Source organism: Neolamprologus multifasciatus, chromosome 10 (assembly GCF_963576455.1).
Source record: "Neolamprologus multifasciatus chromosome 10, fNeoMul1.2, whole genome shotgun sequence".
NCBI classification, from domain to species: Eukaryota; Metazoa; Chordata; class Actinopteri; order Cichliformes; family Cichlidae; genus Neolamprologus; species Neolamprologus multifasciatus.
This window is the reverse complement of record NC_140448.1, coordinates 28,532,666-28,554,347: the sequence shown is the minus strand read 5'-3', so window position 1 is coordinate 28,554,347 and position 21,682 is coordinate 28,532,666. Positions and strand designations below refer to the sequence as shown.

General features: G+C 41.4%; 1 protein-coding gene across 4 annotated transcripts in view; it reads right to left on the bottom strand.

Annotated features, from left to right (window-relative positions):
• The window catches only part of klf8 (Kruppel like factor 8), a 93,352-nt gene that overhangs the window by 70,028 nt on the left and 1,642 nt on the right, over positions 1-21,682 (bottom strand). For 3 of the 4 annotated variants that reach the window (XM_085173758.1, XM_085173759.1, XM_085173757.1), the window contains one exon: positions 20,894-21,016. In XM_085173758.1, the coding sequence (XP_085029884.1) occupies positions 20,894-20,920 (27 nt within the window). In that variant the 5' untranslated portion in view covers positions 20,921-21,016. Of the gene's footprint in view, positions 1-20,893; positions 21,652-21,682 lie in introns of those variants that run through there. The other variant, XM_085173760.1, reaches the window with a different exon arrangement.

Genomic DNA, 21,682 nt, shown 5'->3' with positions numbered 1-21,682 from the left:
TTCTGTAAATTCTGTGAATCTCGGGCAGCTCGACTTGCATTGGACTTGGAAGTGTTTCCAGCTGCGCGTCATGTAACCGATGCATGAAACTATACATTTTTAGACATAAGTTGTAACGGCCGCCGTTTTCTTTGTGAGTATTTATTACACGGCGTGCTGCGGGGAAAAGCCTGTGCTAACGTTTGAGTCTAAGGTTTATTTTTAATTCTCATCCGTAAATAATCTGCTCTTTCACGTGATTCCGTTTATTTTGAAAAGTCTCAACAGGATCTTGAGCTTTATTGTGAAAGGTTTATGTGGAACATAAACAAGCGGACAGGCGATGCTGTTACAGTCGTTGTTGCTAACCACAACGCATAAAAACAGGCGCTTGTCCATCGGTAGTGTGGTTATATTAAATATAAGAGAAAGAGAGAACTTTAAGAAATTAATATAGCCACTACAGTGACCATCAAAACGATGAAAAAATATTGCCGTAAACAGTTTATTTTGCGACACCACGAACCAAACGATAGCGTAAAATGAAACGATAGACGTTTTTATATTGTCATCCGATATATATCGTTATATCGAACAGCGCTATCTCAACTTGTGTAAAAACATTTACAACACAGAAAGCAGTATTGAAACTGTGGTGAGTCCACCACAAATTGGAAATGGAGACCTGCCTTCAAAATAAAAGCTGTACCTTACTCATGCACATAATGCTTTAAAAAGTCCAGCTTTTACTTTGAAGGCAACAGCCTGTCTCAATTTCTGGTTTGTGGTTTTATTACTGCTCGGTGAACAGCTGGTGAGTCTTCGCAGAAAATTTCACAGCAATTCGCTATTGACCATAACAATACCAAGGATGTTTCTACTACACCACCCCCTTTGCGACCAATTTTACCTAATGTCAGCCAGAAACCCCCAGCAGCCACTTGCCAATTGGTCGGGTGGCCGGAGATTGCTGGGTTCACTGACTGGTCTGTTGTGTTCAGTGTGATTGAGGTTTTATGGCTGATTTAGACTTCTGCTGTGAATCTTTGTGGAGCCTACAGCAGGGGTGGGGAACTCCGGGCCTCGAGGGCCGGTGTCCTGCAGGTTCTCAACACACCTGAATCAAATGATTAGTTCATTACCAGGCCTCTGGAGAACTTTAAGACATGTCGAGGAGGTAATTTAGCCATTTAAATCAGCTGTGATTGGATCAAGGTCAAATCTAAAACCTGCAGACACGAGCCCTTGAGGCCTGGAGTTTCCCACCCCTGGCCTACAACATAACCTACGCAACATGCATCATGTGCATAATGTGTTACTTCCCACAACAGTCTTTCATGTTCCAGTGTTTTACAAGCATCACCAGCCATGACACAAACTAATAAAATTCAGGGACTTTTTCCCTTCTCCATCCCCGCTCTTTATTGTTGCAGTCAGCTGTTTTTAGAGGCAAACACGTGTGTCTGTTTTGTACATTGCTTCACTCCCATTCTGATTGATGTCAGCATATCTCCTTGCAGGAACTTGCTAAAATCTATGAGACCTTATCTCACCTTATCAATTTGTTGTTCTAGCCAAAAATGGAATAGAAGGAAACAGAGTTGTAGATGACAATGAAATGAATGGCGTAACTGACCTTGTGACATAAAAAACCCCTAAAAACCAAGGGATCCACTGATGTTATAAAATCAGAAATCCCCTCAGTACTTCTGAAATTTCAGACATTACTACATCTACTCTTAACGTGGCTGAATTCTCTGCATGACGATCACTGGAATTTCTTTACACTGAATAATTTTTTCCCAGGGAGAACTTGTCAGTTTGTCCTAATACATATTTAAATCAGTACTAATGACAACAACGTTTTGTCTCATCTTATCAGTATTTTCAACACCACAAACTTCACCTTCCACTGTAGCCTGAGCGAGCCGAACAAGCGAGCGCGTAACAGACAGAAATGTAGTCAATCAATAAAACAGCAGGTCTCCCAACCAGCTTAATCTCATCTTTAACTCGAGTGTTGATGTTGGGATGAAGCAACAACGACCCAAGTCTGAGAAATCCCGACCATCAGAGGAGGAGGAGGAGGGAAAACATAAAACACGAGTAAAGAAACCAACAAGACTTTCCAAATCCCAAGTGAAGCCTTTTAAGTTTTATTAGACATACAGCTAACTGAATCACACATACTGTATGAGCCAACAGTCCAGCCCATCCCTTCAGATCCGTGCATGTGTGTGCGCTAAAATATTCTTCTTGCACAGCACAAGGCTATTAAAGACTGAAATCTAGAATACTTTTAATTAATTTAAGCCTTACTTGTGGGAGACAACTAACCATGTAAAGAGTTTATTTTTTTAAATTGATTAACAGGTAATTTAAGATAAAATAATTAATCCTACTGTGTAACGTTCTGTTTATTTTAGCCTTGGTGTACAGCACTTTATGACTGCTTTGCTATGAAAAATACTTGATAAAGAAACTTTACATTTTAAGCCCTTTCATTGCAAGTAAGTAAGCATTTTAACAATAAACACTTTTTTCAACTTGTGTTATATTAACATCACAATTTCAAAATCAAACCATTAATTACTTCAATACTTGCACAGAATCAATTTATTGCATTAAATTGGATTTTTATTTCAAAACTCTCTGAAAACCTGAATGGGCGACAGGTCCATCAAAAGTACCCACTGTGTATGTGTACATAACATCTGAACAATACCCTATAATCAATATAACCCAGTAGACAACACAAAGGCGATGACAATGCCGTGAACAAATTTACACGTTTTCCCATTGACTTAAATATATAAACTGCTCAATAATAGATATAAAATATCACGACGAACACAAATCGCACTTTCCAAGAAGCATCATTAAAACAACTGAAAATTAAAGATACACTTAGTGGAGGTTCATCATTCAGTCCACAGCAGATTACATACACACATATAGATAAATAGATATACAGATGGGTCAATGGACAGACAGATAGATGACATGTTTTTTCCTGTGTGGGTGTCAAAAACATGTAGATTAAGACACTGAGCACAATTCCCACGTTGGAAATTTCCATTTGTAAGAGGACTTCAGAGAGTTTGATGCAAGCGATCTGCAACCATCTGACGTCTGTTTGATCTTTATTTACATTTAAAAGGTCAATCTTTGGAAACATGAGGCGGGATCTGATTTCAATATATGTTAGCACTTTTAAAAAAAAAATTATCTCACAACATGACTCTAAGGAGAATACGTAGACAATCTTGAGAATGAGAATCTTTCCTCCTATTTCTGACTACTGGTTAATAAATCAGAAATTTACCTATTTTAAGCTGAATGATATGCAACGCCCACCCATTCTACAGGGCATTCCTGTGGGCAATACCCTATAGAAGGCCTATAGGGTATATCAATATTAATATCCCTCACAGGAGGTGGCACGGTGGTTAGCACTGTTAACGCACAGCAAGAAGGACCTGAGTTCAATTCCAACATCAGGCCGGGGTCTTTCTGTGTGGAGTTTGCATGTTCTCCCCGTGTTTGTGTGGGTTCCCTCCGGGTACTCCGGCTTCCTCCCACCGTCCATGCAGCTTGTGGGGATAGGTTAATTGGATAATCCAAATTGCCACTAGGCGTAAATGTGCGAGTGAATGTGAGCGCGAATGGTTGTCTGTCCCTGTGTGTTGGCCCTGCGACAGACTGGACCGCGACCTTGAAAAGGAGAAGCGGAAGTGAATGGATGGATATTCCTCACAGGGTTATTAATATAGGTCTCTATACCTCTCTGACCTGTCTTCCCCATGTGATGTTGTGTAATGTATGTATGGTCAGAAGGGTAAGATGGCGCTGGCAAAAGGTCAGCAGCCTTAAGCCAATTTCCTTTGGGGTCAACCTTCGGGATCAATAAAGTTTTATTAAATTGAATTGAATTAGAACCTCTTGCAAACAGAAATGACCAGTGTGGGAATTGTTCACAGTATCATAATATATGTAAAACTGCATATTTTTGCCACCAACACACACACACACTTGTTTGATAACCCTTACACTTTATAGCCTGCGGATAGGCCCCAAAAATATTTTATATAAAAGTTTGAAAATGCAGTTTTTAGTGGCTTTTTTCAAAATAAAAGCTTCTAATCAAACAGACATACTTACCACGAAGCTGTTTAAGTTTCAGTTTCTTTTTTTTTTTTTTTTTTTTTTTTAATTCAAACATTTTCCCAACACTTATGTATAAACTTTACTTTTACTTTTCACAGTTTACATACATTTGTATATCTACACACATTATGTTTTGGCAGCTTTAAGAAAATTAATTGTTTAAGTGTTTTACAATTGTTTTTATTTTCTTTGTTGCATGCAGTCAAACCTTCAATTGTGCATTAAAAACACAAAAATTGAAAAACAGTTGCTTTTGTTTGCGACGTCCAGTGACTAATCCAGGAAATGCCGTGTCCCAGGTTAGCAGTTTGTTTAGAGTGAACAGAAGGATAAGCGGAAAGCTAAGACGTTGCCAGAATCATAAGATGTACAAGCATGACAGATTAGCACATTTAGGCAGACTGAGTTAAACTGTCATTTCAATGTATAGTCAACACAGATGGCTACTGGGCCGGCCAAGCTGTTCCAAGGAACCCAGCTCGTTCGAGTGCGTCTGTGTCTGTGTGTGTGTAAACAAGCTTGCAAGTACTTTTTTTTTACCACTAACGGTACCCACAGCTTATTTACAGACACTTTACAATATTTCCATCTACTGCCCACTTTTACTCCAATGTTTGCGACAGACAGTCCAGGTAAAGACGAAACCAAACAGAAGACCAGGTGTGCGTTATCCACAAACAGCTGCCAATTGTTTGTAATAATATTTTTGCCCAGCCTGGCCGGCCATTTATTTTGATCAATTTGGTGATAAACTCCGCAGGAAGTTGTTTTGTTTTTTTTGTTGTTTTTTTTGTTTGTTTTTTTTACATGCTGCTAAACATTTCTTTTCCAACATTAGTTTCACGTCCCTGAACACAACTGTTCGTTTCTCCGATCTCATACGTAGTGATTTGTGGCCATGAATTCAAAATTTGTATTTTCCACTTCTGAAAGTTGGAAAAAGTGACACATTTTGGGGTGTCTCGATGCATGCTCACTCATCCAGGTAAGTAAATCCCAAAAGGTTGATTCAGTTCATCTAGATGTAGCATTTTCAGTGGGAGAAACGTGAGAATTTGCATATTAATGATCAAGGAACTGACCTCCCGGCCGATTGTTCATTCAGTGGTGCTAGTTTCAGTCATTCTGCAATGTACTATTTATAAGGCTGGGGAAACCTGCAGTCAGCTGAGACTGAAGAAGTCACTTGGATGAGTGACGAAAGCTTTCTCCCACTGAAAACGCTACGTCCAGATGAACAGAATCAACTTTTGGGACACATTTTGGGGTTGTCTGTGGAGCAAATGATTTTGCACAACCAGAGGCACAAGTTCAAGTCCTACATGTCACAGATTTGTCACATCATGTTACCTGATTCAGTTAAACTACACATGGTTTGGGTTCAAATGCAGTGATTAAGCTCTGAGATGGTAACACATCTTTACTTTTAGGGCATACATGTTAGAGACACAATAGATTTCCATGAACACAAACTATATCAAAATCGTTAATCATTAATTATTTGACATTTTTCTATAAGTTTAGGTGACAGAGTAGTGTCACCCAACATCATCAACACCAGTGTTGGTCAAGTTACTTGAAAAAAGTAATCAGTAACTAATTACTGATTACTTCCCCCCAAAAGTAATCCCGTTACTTTACTGATTACTTATTTTCAAAAGTAATTAATCACTTAGTTACTTTGTTACTTTTTAAAAACATGATTTACAACCTGAATAGGTGATAAAGTGATAGATCTTTCAGCCCAATTCTACTTTTTCTGCATAATCGATCATACAAAATGTAATCAAATGGAAAAGTCTCTTTTTAAAACTTGTTTTATTAGTTTTAATCTTTTAACTTTATGCATCAAGCAAAAGTTTAATTATATGCAACATTCTCTGACTGGAGGAAATTTGTTTAATATTTAAACCTATTTTCTGCACATTCCAGCACATAAAATAATTTTTTTTGTGTGTGTTTACACTCAGTCTTTCAAATAGATGCAAGTAAAACACAGCAGAAAATAAATAAAGTCAAAGACTAGCGGTCCTTTTGCTCTATTTTCACCTGTAAAGCAGGTGTGGTGTAGGCGGAGGTTTACCCTGGTGCAGGTGTGCCACAGCAGTCAGTGGAAGAATCCGCGAGTTTCTCTGTGAGTTTCCCATTACGTCATAGCGCACTCGGTGCTTGCTTGGAAGTTTAGGGGTTTTTTCGCTGTAAAAAGAAGTTTTCTTCCCACGCACAGCGGACACTAATGTTTTTGTCACTTTTTATGGAATCAAACTCAAAGTAAGGTCAGTACTTCCACGCTTTAAACGCTACACGCTCATACTCTCTCCGCACTCAATATATGATCCATTGTTGATCTGCACACAGCTGTTGTCACAAACGTCGCACCTGCTTATGTCATTGTCATGAGACGTAATCTAATTACCGTTTTCGTTACTTGAAAAAAGTAATCGGATTACAGTAACGCGTTACTGCCCATCTCTGATCAACACTAGTTCCTGCTTATGAGGTCTAATTATTATGTAGCGCTACCAGCAGAAGACTAAAGAGCATCATGGTGAACAGAACCAGTAGGCTGTATCCTCCCATCATTGGTCAATTTCTGACAGTATCCCCTCAAATATCCACTGACATCATTTTTTCCCAAACACTGGTGGGAAAAGGGGGTATGTGTTTTTCCAAGTCTTAGAATAAATCTGGTGTCTGAAATTATCACTTAATTAGTTTATTAGAGGAAAAAAACACGAGTTCTTCTCGGCCTCTCCTTTGCGCTTTTTTGCTTTCTTAATTTGCACCATCAGTCTGGCAGAATTCACATTTCAAGACTTCATTTTGAATCGCAAGAAATTAAATAGTGATATTTTTTCAGAAGCATTACTGGCATTTATCTAATAATTTAATCCACGAATATTGAATGGAAGAAATGACTAATGATTAAAATTGATATGGATAATCCTGATGACTACAGTGAGATTAAGAAATAGGCTGCCATTGTTCAAATCCAGAGCGAAATGCAATTGAGACCCTAATGGCTAAAACACTGAATTTCATTCTCATCCATTACACTTGTTAGTCAGTGAGTGAGAGCAAGAGAGCTGCCAGAAATTCTATTCATTTCAGTGTCACCTCCAGATGGTGTAAATGTGTAGACTATAGTAGTGAAAATATGGAGGAGGAGGAGGAGGAGGCCTGTAATAGACAGAGCCACAGTCTGCCTCTTATTCATGTACTGCCGCAGTCTGTGCATCTTGTAACAAGCTCAAATAGTCCATCACGACTTGAACTGGATCCCAGTTTAGTCGTAGCCGATTGTTACAGATCTGACAAACAATGAACCGGAGCAACACTCCAGATTTGAGTACTCATCTCGACTTTAAGAAGAGGCGCTCGTCCACTCGAGGCTTCCATTCATATACCTGACTCTGCTGACGGATTCCAGCCTACATCTGAGAATGTAATCATACGATGAGCTACGTGTGATAGCGAAGCATTTAGCGCAGGGTTGAATCATTTCAAGGTCATAAAGTAAGTAGGATGGCTCTACCCAGTATGAACGCTGCTTCATATCAGGCATGAATTTTGGTAACATGACAGGAGAATCAGCTTTCTCTGCTCTGCACTGCCTTCGCCATACAAACAGCACTGTGTCTCTAAAAATAGCCCTAAAGCCCTGGGGCAGGGCAGCCTGAACAAGGCCGCCCAGCAAACAGAGAGAGAGAGAGAGAAAAAAAAAGAGAGACCATGACACCACTAACAACTTGACTTCCCACTGCACCACTCAGCTGAATCCAGGGCAGGAAAATCCACCTCTAGATGCTGCTGGAATGCATGTCAATAATGAAAACCCAGTGTGGACGAATGAGCGTCAGGACCACGGGAACAAATGCAGCCATGTGCGCAAAAAACACCATCCACTCTTCTGGGAAGGGTTTTCCCAAACCTTGGGAAGTGGGACTTCCTCCCACTCAACCACAAGAACACGCAGAAGGTAACGTTGTCCCGAAAAAGAAAAGGGTCTTCCTCAAAGTATTCACATAAATTATCTGTAAAATACCATTTTTGATGTAACACTGAAGGGACCCTAAGCTTTCTTTCCTATCATATAGTGCCACAGAGGATACTCGTATCAAACATGACCAACATTTCATATGATGAGGTCATTGCTCAAGTAATTCCCATGAACCAAAGGCTACTTCTGGATCTGTAAAAAGCCAGCAGCTATTCACAATATGGTCATCTCATGCTCAGAAGCTCCACCCACCTCACGTTCAAAACCTTCTGTTTATGACAGGCAACCAATCAGAAGAAAGCTGGAATTCCAAAACAGCATATGCACGAAAGGTCAGGATGATTTTGAACTGTAACTCATGCAACGCTACGCTAACAGAGTCATAGAATAAAAGGGTAAAAAATGCTTTTAAGTTTTGCTTTCAGTAGAGTGAAGGGCCTGAGCATAAAACTGTGGACCCAGTCTGCTCCGACCTAAAGCTCAAATTGAAGGTTGCAAGATATGTAAACGTGGGAATAAAAGCAGCCTAATTAAATAATTACATTACATACCTGTCCCTAGCCTAACTGATCATACGTGGGAGTCTATTCATTGTTTCATGTTCTGCCACACAACATCTTGTCTTCTTTTCTCAGAACTGTGTCCCAACCTCTACTCTTTTCCTCCAATTCTCCATCTATCTGAGCACATACTACCATTTAAGGGTACAGTATTTAGCCGAAATGACCGGTATTCATATATTCTTTTAGATTTTTATTTCACTGAGCGTAATAAATGGCTGAAAAAATGTGGAAAATATATATCTTCTTACCTCACACCGAAGAGAAGCACAGGTCTGACATATGCCTCACTTCTGCTCTCTTGACTACCGGCTTCCTATTAATTCTCAATGATTCAGTGGCTGAATGACCAGACCACACTACCACCTGCCAGCAGTGACCCTTTTGATGGCTCTAATGCACCTACTCCATTCCTCACATCATGTCTTCATACCTCATTCTCATCTCTCCCACATGGACAGCCAGCTAGGCAGCTAACCAGCTTTAACTTAGCTTAGAGAGTTAGAGTTGGTTAATTATGTCACTCGTAAGCACATATACGAACCTTTATTTCAGAACAAGTTGGGATACTGTGTCAACAAATGATTTAAACTCTATATTTAATTGAAAACAGCACTAAAACAACATATCAAAGGCTGACAATATGACATTTTACTCTAAGGACGCGGGTATGCTGACCACTGTGTTGCATCACCTCTTTTAAGAGCACTTTGTAAGGGTTTGTGGAATTGCTGTAGGTCTGAACACAAAATCTTTCCCTTTCTTTCTGCTGCTAAACAAGTCAGGGGCTCCTTTGTTCTATTTTTCATTTCATTATGGAGCAAAGATGAGTTTAACACTTGTACTTTTTTGTTCATTCTGATTATTATCGGCCCACGAAATGGTTGTCATCACAACCATTTGCACCTATGACCAATTTAGAATTCCCAGTTAACCTAACAATCATGTCCTTGGATCGTGAGAAGAAGTGCCCAGAATGGTCACCGGAGAGCTGATCGATTTGAGTCCAGTGTGCAGCCCAAGTACATGTTTAAAATTTTATTAATCATTGTCCCACTGTCATTTATTATTTTACTAATTATTACCACTTAAGCATATTTACATTTTTTGGAGGTATTTATATGTCACAAGCTTAAGACAATGTTTAAAAGAAGGATTGCCAGTCTTTTCCTCAGAGTGAGGAATGCTGCATATCCTAATGCAGCGGTCCCCAACCTTTTTTGCCCCACGGACCAGTTTAATGTCAGACAATATTTTCACGGACTGGCCTTTAAGGTGTCACGGATAAATACAACAAAATAAAATGATACAACCAAGACAAAAACTGTGATATTTTGTAAATATAATAATAAACGCGGATTCACTGTGTAATTGTGTAACTTAATCAGCAGGGGCCTCCTCAAATGCGCCAACAACACTAAGAGTAACATCCTCCTCTCTGCCCCTTAATGCTCTCTGGTCGCTATGGTAACGTGTAAATATTTCTTTCAAAATAAGATACACAACTACAACACGGGAAAAGACCCAGGGAAACTGAGTTAATGATAAAAACAATGAAAACCATACATTTCACACCCGAGCCTCAACTCTCACGGCCTGGTACCAAACGACTCGTGGGCTGGTACCAAACAACTCGCGGCCTGGTACCAAGCAACTCGTGGCCTGGTACCAAACAACTCATGGGCTGGTACCAAACAACTCGTGGCCTGGTACCAAACGACTCACGGGCTGGTACCAAACAACTCGCGGGCTGGTACCAAGCAACTCGTGGCCTGGTACCAAACAACTCATGGGCTGGTATCAAACGACTCGCGGCCTGGTACCAAACGACTCACGGGCTGGTACCAAACGACTCACGGGCTGGTACCAAACGACTCACGGCCTGGTACCAGTCCGTGGCCCGGGGGCTGGGGACCGCTGTCATAATGTAACGCTGATAAAATATCAGTACTTTGCATCAGCAGATGCTAAAAGCCAAAAAGTTTGAAAAAACTTCTAAATTTTAAATGACTTCCAAATAAATGTATTCTGTTCTTCATTTATTGTAAAATCTTACATGACAGCAGTTTAGACAGATTTCTGAAAAAAGAAAAGAAAAGGAAATGTTGACATCGGTTCACAAAGGTGAAGAGAAGAAACTTCCTGCCAGCAGAGTGTCACCCATCCTTTATGCTCGTCTCTGTCGGTTGCTTTCAGTGTAGGACATTGAGGAACTGAACCTTATTGTACTGCAGCACGCTGTAAATTACTCTGAGAGCTTCGCATAAAATGGAAAATGGAAAAGCGCAGTGAGCCGGTGAGCTCAGATACCTAGCCGCCACCTGGAAAACACTTACAGGATGCTTATTAGAGCGCCCTTAGCTCAGCCAGTGAAGCATGAGACTCCTAATCTCCAGGTCACAGGTGCCTTTAAATTACAAATGCACCCCTGGATACTTCTACATCATTACAAAGAATTGATTTATGACACCCAACGCATGCCAAGTTCCTCTGGTCAGGTGTATTTTTAGTGAACGGACTTTGCCTTAAACTATTATCTCACCCACCTCGACTTCAGCTAGGGTTTTTCAGGACTGCCTTAAAAAGTACACCTGGGTCACATTTACTGCTGCCAAAAAAACATTTTCTGTTAATGGAAACAATGGTGCAATGAACACCTCATTGCAAACCACAGGTGGCAGAGACTCAAGCAACAACTCCTCTTCCAATAGCTCTCCAAACATTAAAACTGATGGTTTGACGGAGCAAAAATGACTCTGTGGCCCAATAATGGCTGATTGAATCACTGCAGTGTACACATCACTGCTCAAGTATTTCTAACCGCTGACATTTTGTTTTTAACCCACAATTCTGCAAAGTCACCACCCAAGTCACACACCTTTGGAAAAAACCCATAAAAACATTTCCATGACATGGCACGCCAATTCATGTAAAGCGAGGTGGATTACGACGTATACGAGTGGGTGGAATGAACAAAAGCACTGACAATAACGCGAACAATTTTTCTCTTCGATAAAGAAACAAACCAAGCCCGTTTTGCAGGCACGTTGATGTTTTGAAATCCGTGAAACATTGTCAAACTTCATGCTGCTGCTAATCAAAAGAAAACCTTCAGTTGCAATCCATTTAGAACGAATCATTGCAATCAGGGAACTGGCTCATTGAGAAAAAGGAAAATACATAAAAAGCTTGAAAAGAGGTGCAGAAGAAGCTCAGCAGAGACTAAAGCTCAATTAAATTAAATTCTATTTCTATAGCGCCAAATCACAACACTCACCTCAAGGCACTTTATTTTGAAAGGATCATACAAGAACAGAGAAAAAACCCCAACAATGAGAGAACCCCAATGAGCAAACACTTGGCGACAATAGGAAGGAAAAACTCCCTTTTAACAGGAATAAGCATTCAGCAGAACCAGAAGACAAAAACAGGATGTCTGCCTCTCCAGTCCAAACTGGGAACTGGTTCCACAGAAGACTGGCCTGAAAGCTGAAGACTCTGGCTCCCATTCTACTTTCAAATATTCCAGGAACCACAAGTAAGAAGTGTGAGAGCGAAGTGCTCTATTGGGGTGATGCGGTATTTTGAGGTCTTATTATTATTATTCTAGAGAAATTCTTCTACATATTCTTAAACGTGGTCCAATTTAACCTCCTAGGACTTGGCGTCCACATATGTGGACATCACATTTTGGGTTATTTAGACCAAAATACTCAATTTTGCTCTACAAGGGCCTGATATCCACTTACGAGGACATTATACTGCTACTGTTCTATCAAAATTTTAAACAAATATCCTCATATGTGGCTCTTATTTTTCTTTAAAAGCAAAAATAAGGTAAAAAAAAAATCTGGTAATTCTCTGTTTTTACATTCATCGGGCCCCAATATGCCCAAATATCAAAGAGAAATTAAAAATGCATGCTGTGGAAGAGTTCGGGTCTTAAGAGGTTAAAGGGAATCACCACACAGAGCAATTGGCACTCTTAATTTGCAAAAGCCGTATTTTCATCGAGGCGTAATGGTTTTTATCATTTGGTTGAACAGCAAAGGCAAACTTTTGTGAATCCTTCTAAAGAAGATGACTGTGTTGCAAAGAATGATGCAACGTCTTGCATTTATAAAGTTTTTGTTTAGAAGTCTCAAGTATCCAAAAAACAATAAGCCCGTGTTTAATGCAAAAACTACACGCAGGTTATTTGTTTTTCCATACTGATGGGGCAAACTACCACATACACAATGAGCCAAAACCTGCAAAACCACAAGCACGGCTGATAATTTCAAAAAAGTAAAACAAAACAAACAAACTAAAAAAACATATCAACTTTCATCGACACAATTTAGATACAAAACAGCAGATTTTCTATCCTCATTTCTGAAACACAAAAAAGTCAGCGTGACCAGAAATCCTGACAAACTGCTGTTTGAGAGCATTTGAAGGGTGAGGTGACAAGCTGGCAGCAACCGGCTGATTCTGGTCCCTCCAATCATCTTTGTCACCCTGACAACTCAGTAAAAATGTGTCTCATATTCAGTGCTAAGCAAATATTTTAGGCAAAGACTTTAGATTTTCAGGTTATACCATCAGGGCTCTGTCAGTACAAATTTATTCTGCTGGATTTCAGCACGAGTTGGTCTAGATCTCATGAAGAAGCAAAAGACAAGAAGACACAACCTTAACCAAAGAAGAACTAAGGCAAGTTATCCAAAGGTGCTTTTGGTTCCAGGGAAGTACCCCCTTATGTGTGTCCACAAAGCATAAAGTGGTTACATCAAAGTTCCTAAAAGCCCCATTTGTGGCATCTTTTTTAAGTTCTTGCCTCAAAGGATGCTCTTGTGCTGGAGAGTACCTACCTCTGAGTGGCACAAGTGTACACTGATTGGTCTAGATTGGCGCAACACTACCAACCACCATATTAGAAAGGAAAAAAAGGTTTGATATTTGTTGTGTCAGCAGCATAATAAGAAGACCTGGCATGCAATGAACACTTAGTTTAAATCTAGATGCAGATGTCCAACTCTGCAGGAGCAGAAAAGTTTTTCAGAGAAAAACCACCAAAGTGCTTTTTTTAAGCATCACATTTGATGGTGATTCCAAATATGCAGTTTTCATCTTCCAATGACGACCGAAATCAAAGTTAGTTTACATAATACTTCAAAATAACGGCCCAAATAAATGCCTGGAGGCATCGTGGGATGACTGCCAAGAGGAGAGCTTCTCTAGCTTCTACAAGTCCACAAATAGCTCCAAAAGATGAAACAATACAAAGAAAAATGGATGAACAGTAAAGTCCAGACTAATTTGAGTAAATATGAAACAAATTTAAAATGCAATTTTGATATATTAGAAGCTTTTTTTTAAATTTAATGCTGGCATTTCCTCTCAACTACCCGGGGCATCCTCACAGAGCAAAGCACCGTATAAAGAAAAGGGCGACGCTGTAAGAGGACAAGTAAAAGCGAAACACCCTGCAACCAAAGCAGATCTCATTTGGTGCTGTTTCTGGTGCGTTCTTGGGTACATACAGGCATATGGTGGTAATGCAAAAACAAGGGATTCATTAGGCGGGCTTTTGGAGACTTCTCATTAGCAGCACCATGAGCTGTGGTTCGCCTCCGGAAGCGTTCCTACTGTTTGTGCCAATGCAGACAAAAAAAAGGCCTTGAAGGTATGCAGTTCTCAGAGGACCACCCCAGTGGGTAGTTACCCTCAGGCAGTTCCCAGAACTGTTTGATCCTACTGGACAAAAAAAACCTGTCACACATCAAAATTGATGGGTTTGAGGTGTTTTCTATGGACTTGTATCAGTGTATCCGTTATGTAACAAAAAAAACCTAAAAGATGCTTCAGATGGTTTAAAAGCTCTGCCTACATTGTTCGGTGTCCTCCTAGCACTGTCTACACTACATGCAGCAAAGTAGCATCAAAGCATGAAAAAATATAGAAAAGAGTAAAAAAATATCTCACAGCAAGTTCAGGGCTTCTGTCGGAGTATTACTGGCCTAAGCTGGTCCACTGCTAAACCTATAGATCTGATTTTCTTACTAACATATAAAGCTGCAACTGCAAAATTTCGCTAATGTGTCTTATTAGCCTACAGTCGGTACCTTTGGTTGCCTTATTCCAAGAGGTCACCACATTAAAGCGTTAAGACTCACATTAAGGGTTCACAAGCTTGTGATCCCCTTAGAACACCAGTATACCTGCTGCACTGGTGTGCATTGATGTAACGTCACTATTGTCATACAGTACCATTTGTCAAGGTGAAACGGCGAGCATAATGGCTTCACAATCCCAGAGATTTATCATGTCCCGTCTCCCTCACCTCACCCTCAACCTCTCACAGCAGATGGCTGCCCCTGCCTAAGACTGGTTCATCCTGTTAAAAGGGAGTTTTTCCTTCCCACTGTCACCAAGCGCTTGCTCATCCAGGGTTGTTTAATTTTTGGAGTTTTCTCTCTGTTCTTGCAGACTCTTTACAATTTAAAGCATTTTGAGGCAATTTGGCACTTAATAAATAAAACTGAGGGAAATGTGTTAACCACTACATGGACTGCTGTTGCCGTTTAACAGTTTGAAAAACTGAAAAGAAGTTTGAAAGAGAAAGATTAAACCAGTAGGTTCTCAGTCATCCAGGTCAGGGTAGACGTAGGAGCTTGTAAATGAAAAAAAGACGACAGGACTTCTTTAAGTTTGTGAAGACCTTTTATCTCTCAATTTAGAAAAGTCCTGCTACCTTCATTTTCAAGCTCTTAAAAATTACGTGTTCGGCATCCGTCAACTGGTCTCTCTTGATCTTGTTGATCTCTGCGTATGCAGATATGTGCCTAGATCATCACATCTCATATCACATCTCAGTCTGTGCCTCACGATTACCACTGTAGGGGGGTTCATATTAATTGAGTCCAACGTTAGGCTGTTCATGGGCCCTCGGGTGCCAGTAAAGCTGCCGGCGTTAACGACTTTCCTGGCAGGGACGCTAAAGCTGCTCACCAGTTTGTGAATTACACAGCTGGAAAGTTAATAAACAATGACCCAATTATTTACTTTCTCGTTGTGTGGCTATCGTGCCGCGTGTAATACCAGCCAAAATATCAATATCAGAATTGTTTACTCCCTGAAAATAACATTAATTATTTAGAAATATTCAGTGCGATTCCCAAAAGGCCCCATTTCCTGTTTACATACGGATGTTAAGGAAAAATGAAAAATAAAATGATTCGACTTCATTTCGACGGCCAAACTTTTTGCACGGTATCGTCCGTGTGCGTGCACAGAGGGGGTGACGCAACATCCCTGTTCTGAGAAGTTTGCTGAAACTTTGTTCAGCATTGTTAATGATTGCCTACAGTGTGGCATCTGCTCTCTGTTGCACACACACACACACACACACAGACACACACAGAGGCAGACTTTGTATTCAAGGGCCCGTTGCTGCTGATGCCCTGCCCAGGAATGTACAGCTGAACCTGCTCTCACATACAGTCCAGCTGATCCAACAGCCTCTGTCAGGGCGGCTGTGGCTACACTGTAGCTTGCCATCACCAGTGTGTGAATATGTGTGTGAATGGGTGGATGATTGTGTATAGTGTAAAGCACTCTGGGGTCCTTAAGACCAAGTAAAGCGCTATACAAATACAGACCATTTACCATTTACATATGTGCACACAGACACACACATAGTATAAACAATGGAGCATGCCCAGCTATGCCTCTGATGAAGACTCTGAGCAATGCTATCACTTTAACCATGATGGGAGGAAATTGATTTCCTCTCCCACGCTTCAAACACAGCTAACTGGGTCAGAGGTAAAAGTAAAAACAGAAAGCAAGGCGAAGGGGGGCTTTGAAAATGAAAGAACTTGAGAAAACCGATGAGACAACACAACAACAGCAACAACAACAACAAAATGCTCATCTATTACAGTCCTCCTAAAAGGGAAAGTTCAAAAGAAAGTGCAGCACTAGGTAAGTTTACATCTCAGGATGGGGCTGGGGGGATACCACTAATGTTTACATCCTGTCACCCTGTCACGAGCACAAGTTCCTCATCGGGGGACACACGCACACTACTTTCTGTGCGATGACACGCTTGCTGGTGGTAATTCGATGAAAATAAAACAGTTCCCACATGAAAGCGCTCACAATAAAGTCTGCTGATTTTTTTGCATAACCAGGTCATGACTTCTGGAGAAAGAGTCTGCGCATCACCTCTACAGCTGATATCTCCGAAACTGGGCAATTCGCACCAAAGAAATCAAATTGGAACAACAATACTGCAGGCCATATTTTATTTTCTGAGTCACATTTTATCTTTTCACCATAATCAGCCAGTTTCCTTTGAACTCCTAATGTGCAAGTCAGTGACGAAGCACCACGTAAGCTGAAATGATAACTTTTAACAGTGTAAACAAATGTCTGCTTTGTGATTAATTTCATAATAAACTGCATTAAACTCCTTTAGCTAAAGTTCCAAAGAGAGGTATATCTTTGAGATTTCACTGCCACAGAGGAAGGCATGAATTTTATTTTCTGGGTTTTTTTGGAGCAAGCAGAAAAAAATGGGACAGTTTGCACCAACTGTGAAAAACTTGAAACTGCAAAAAGACTAAAAAGCGAGGCATCGACTCGGGTCTACAAGACCTCTCCATTACAGTTCCAACCGCGTAAGTACAGTGCAGAGAAAACCACAGCAACAGGGTACATAAAGGTATGTGAACTTCTCAGCAAACTGACTTTGACCTCAAAAGATCACCTGCCAGTTGCACTGCTGCTTGCAACTTACAAAAAAAAAGAAGAAGGAAGAACTATACCTTTTTTGGTAGGTGGGGTACCCTAACAGAGACACTTCTACTGCTCTGATGTTTGGTTTTAAACATGGTAGCATGTGGCATCTGTAAATACAGATAGATGCTAATGAAAAACGGCAATTAAAGTACAAACCTTTCAAAAGCATTGCCGTTCCAGTTCCACACTGGCTGCAAAAGTCCAGCAGATTTACTGGATTTGGCAGAAAAAGTGCGTGAGAGCCAAGCTGTTGTACATGTGCTTTTAAAAGAGTCCTCAAAACGCGGCACAAGTCATAAAAGTCATTCTCTGTTTAATGGATTCACTCGAGGCTAATTATAATCAGGCAAGGGAGCGGCCGTGACAACACCTCGCTCGGTTTCTTGCAGGCTGAAAGGATCTAATAACTGTTAAAAATGCAGAGATTACACCGTGTCTGAGTTTTGTTTTTAAAAACTGGTCTTTTTCAGTCTCAAGGCTTCAGACAGATCTATTGGTCTCCACTTTCAGGTAAAAGCAAATCAGTCAAGCTGTTTCCCCTGGAGACAAAAGCACTTTTGACCGTTCGTACATTTTTTTGTTGTTTTTTTTAAACAAAGCTGGTCGTGCAGGAATTTATAGCGAAGCTCCATCACACAAAAGAGGGGAAGATGTGATGCTATGAAATCAAATGTTCTTGCTGTTCACTAAAAATGCTGAACTTTAAAAACAGGCAAGGACAAGCCTGTAAAGTCAGATAGATAGTCAAACATCCTTCCCATTTAAGGGTATAGTCAACCGGCTAGAAACACTGAGATCATTTCAACTTCCACATCAGCTCCACCGCTCAGAGAAATGTTTGTATAACTACACTTCCCCCTAGCTGCCTTACTCTCCCTTCATTTGGCATAGACAGCAGTTATTCTCATTTTAGAGTCTGTTGATCATTCTAAGAATAAGAGGAAATGCATGCATTGTGTGCATATGAGGGATGCAGGGTTTTTTGTGTAGGGGAGGGTATTTGCATAGTACATACAGTACCTGCTCTATTATCATGAATGCTAGATGCATCGCAGGCCTCACAGAGAAGCACTAGGTGCATAGGTAAGGTTGGCCATTTCCTATAGCTGTTAAAGGACTGTAGCAAAAAGATAGCTTTAAACTAACTCATACATGTGTACAGGGTCTCTTACGCTGCAGAACTTCCGTATGTTCTCTCTATGCCTGTTTGGGTTCTGTCCGGCGACTCCGGCTTCCTCCCACAATCCAAATCAAAGTGTATGTTTGGTGAATGGAGTGTGAATGGTTGTCTGCCTGTCTGTGTGTGACCTGCCCAGCCCTTACCCTGCCTCTAGCCCCATGGCAGCACCGCTCCTCGATTTGGATAAGCAGAAGAAATTGGATTCTACATCAAACAATCCACTACGCTCTCATCCATCACGTAACGAAACGTTTGCATGTGCTTTGGTGGAAAACCAATGGCCAATATTGCCACTGTCAACAAATCAAAGTCTGAATCGGGAGGTTGGAGGATGGAGTTCTATCAGCACCAAGACTGAGGTTCACATCCCATTTGGCATTTCTTCTGTTTTTGCCACTCGATGGTTTTCAATTTTCCATAGGGGACTTTGACATATTCAAATATTCCCTCCATCCAGCTTCTGTTTATTCAACTCAACACATAGAGACAGACAACCATTCACACCTATGGGCAATTATCACAAGAATCCCCAGTTAACCTGACCTAACATTCTACTACAAATGATCGGAAACGCACTAAGAAGCTGTTTGTCAGCTACCATTAAACACAAAGGAGAACACTACTCACTGCTGGGTGTTGGACCTGTAAACTGAGTGCGCCCCAGCTCCTATTACAAAAACTGCAGAAATATGCAAAGTGAATGGATTAACTGTGCAAACACCACAATGTAAAGGTAGCATCTCACAGTCACTTTAAAGCAGATCTGATGGGTGGCAACGTCTGGAGAATAGCCAAATACTTCCAAGTAAAGGAGGATTTTCAAGCTAAAATATGTATCCCTTCTTTTCACTTTTGCTTTCACCCTAGGGTTAAGCTTAAGCAAAGAAATTGAATATTAACCCTGCAGACTTCACCCCAAAAGTGGATTTAGTTTTTTGTTTTGTTTGTTTTTTAGATTGCAGTGTTTTATGAAATGAAGTGAAATACAGTCCACTTTAGGCGCATGCCTAAGCCAAAAAAAGGGGGCGACACAACTGGCTTTGTGTGTGCACATAAGCTAAAAAGTGTCTACTTCACAACTTCCTATTACATAGTAAATAATCTGTTCCAGATGGTTGCAGCCTTCATAATAACTGTCATTTAATCAATGACCCAATCATCTCCTGGATGACTTCTTCTGGTTTCCGTCATTGCAAATTCAACATAGTCCAGCACTGAAAAACAACAGCTGTATTTCACACATTCCTCCACCTGCCACCCCCACCCTCTCCACGCTAACACGGGATGTGATGTCATAGGCATTTCACTACACATAAGCTGAAATTGAATTGATGAACTGATGCCTAGTGTGTGATCTGGCATCTGCTGCACTGTACGCTGCACGTCACCATTGGCAGGTCATGCAGATCCACAGATCAAAGTTCGCTGCTTTATCAGGAAACCTGAAAGTGCTGCACCAAACTGTGGCTGGGGCTTCATCACCTATCTACCCAGCCAGCCATCAAACAAACAAACAAACAAACAGATGTGAAGCTGCAGTGATGATATACTCCACACGTCAAGTTTCATTTAGTTTCGACCAGCACCGCCATCCTGACTGACACTCAAAACGAACGCCGCTGAAGCGCAGAGGGTAACATCTCGGCAGCAGGAGCCCGGTGCAGAGTTAAGCTGGAGGCAGTGCACCTGGCTGCTTTCCCAGAGTTGTGTTTGAAAAGGGGCTGCTGGCCCTTTAAAAGCTAAGATGGTGTCCTGCAAGCTGCAGTTGCTGCCTTCCGTTTCCTTCCTGCCTTTCAGAGATCACAGAGCATTCAAAATTGAACCTGAACTAACCTGGCGCACAGAGGGAAAGCCAGATGCACAGGACACACACAAACACGCACACAAGGAGGATTTTGTTTTCCTTTTTCTCCATTAGAATTAGAGGACTCTCGGAATGATGTTATTGCAATGCAATGAGGTCGCTGTTACAAAACTCTTCCAATAATTTGCAAAATAAACTGCCTGCAAGGACACACTTGTGACTGTTATAGAAGCACAGGCTATATTCGCTCACTGACAGTCATATTTTTGGCTCATGTTGGGTTGACAATGTCAACTCTGCTTGTGTACAGGCAGATCACCCACACAGGTAGATGTTTCTTCTTCTTTTTCTTCTTCTTATTTTTATTTTTTTTAATTCCTCCACTGACCAGGGCAAAGCCAATAACGTGCACTTACTTTCTTGTTACGGGTCTCCGTGTGCATCTCGGTTGCCGGAGCGGTGCAGCGGCGGAGGGGTGGAGCAGCAGGAGCAGGAGGGGGTCGGTCGGGGCTTTGGGTGTAGCTCTATCTGAATCAGAACTGTCAGGGAGAGAGAGGAGGGCTTTTTTGGGGGTGCTAGTTTTCCACCTTTACAGTCAAATATTTCGGGATATAGGAACACGATCCCTGCCTCTTCCAGTGTTTCTTTTCAGTTCATATCCGCGGCGTCGAAGGCTCCCTGTGCTTTTACCCCCCCAAAAAACAAAAAAAAAAAAACAGCCAGTCTCTCTGTGTCTCTCCCTCTCTCTCTCTGTCGGCGTGTTGTTGCCGTGTATTCAAGGGCTGGGCTCTCTCTCTCTGCCTTTTCCTCCTCCGCCTCTCCCTGCTTGTGACCCCACCCTGCGTCCCCACCCCTCATCTCTCTGTCAGTCAGGAGCTGCGCAGCCCTGCAGCCCTGCAGAGGAGCGGGGCCGCTCTGCCGGCGACCCGACACCGGCAGCGGGCGGGCGGGCAGTGCAAGAGGAGCTGCTGCAGAAGCACCAGCGCACAAATGCAAAGAGAGAGGCGTGGAGGTGTGGGGGGCTTTAATTGCATCTACCAGCACTGCTCTCCACATTACCTCCTCTCCCATGCACCAATGCTGTGCTGCAGCAGCTTATTGCCCACGGATGATGATGAAGAGAAACACCCATGTCACCTTACTGACGTCACCCAGCAAGCTAATTGAGGACACTTAAGCTGGGCGGGGAGGGTGGGGGCGTTAGG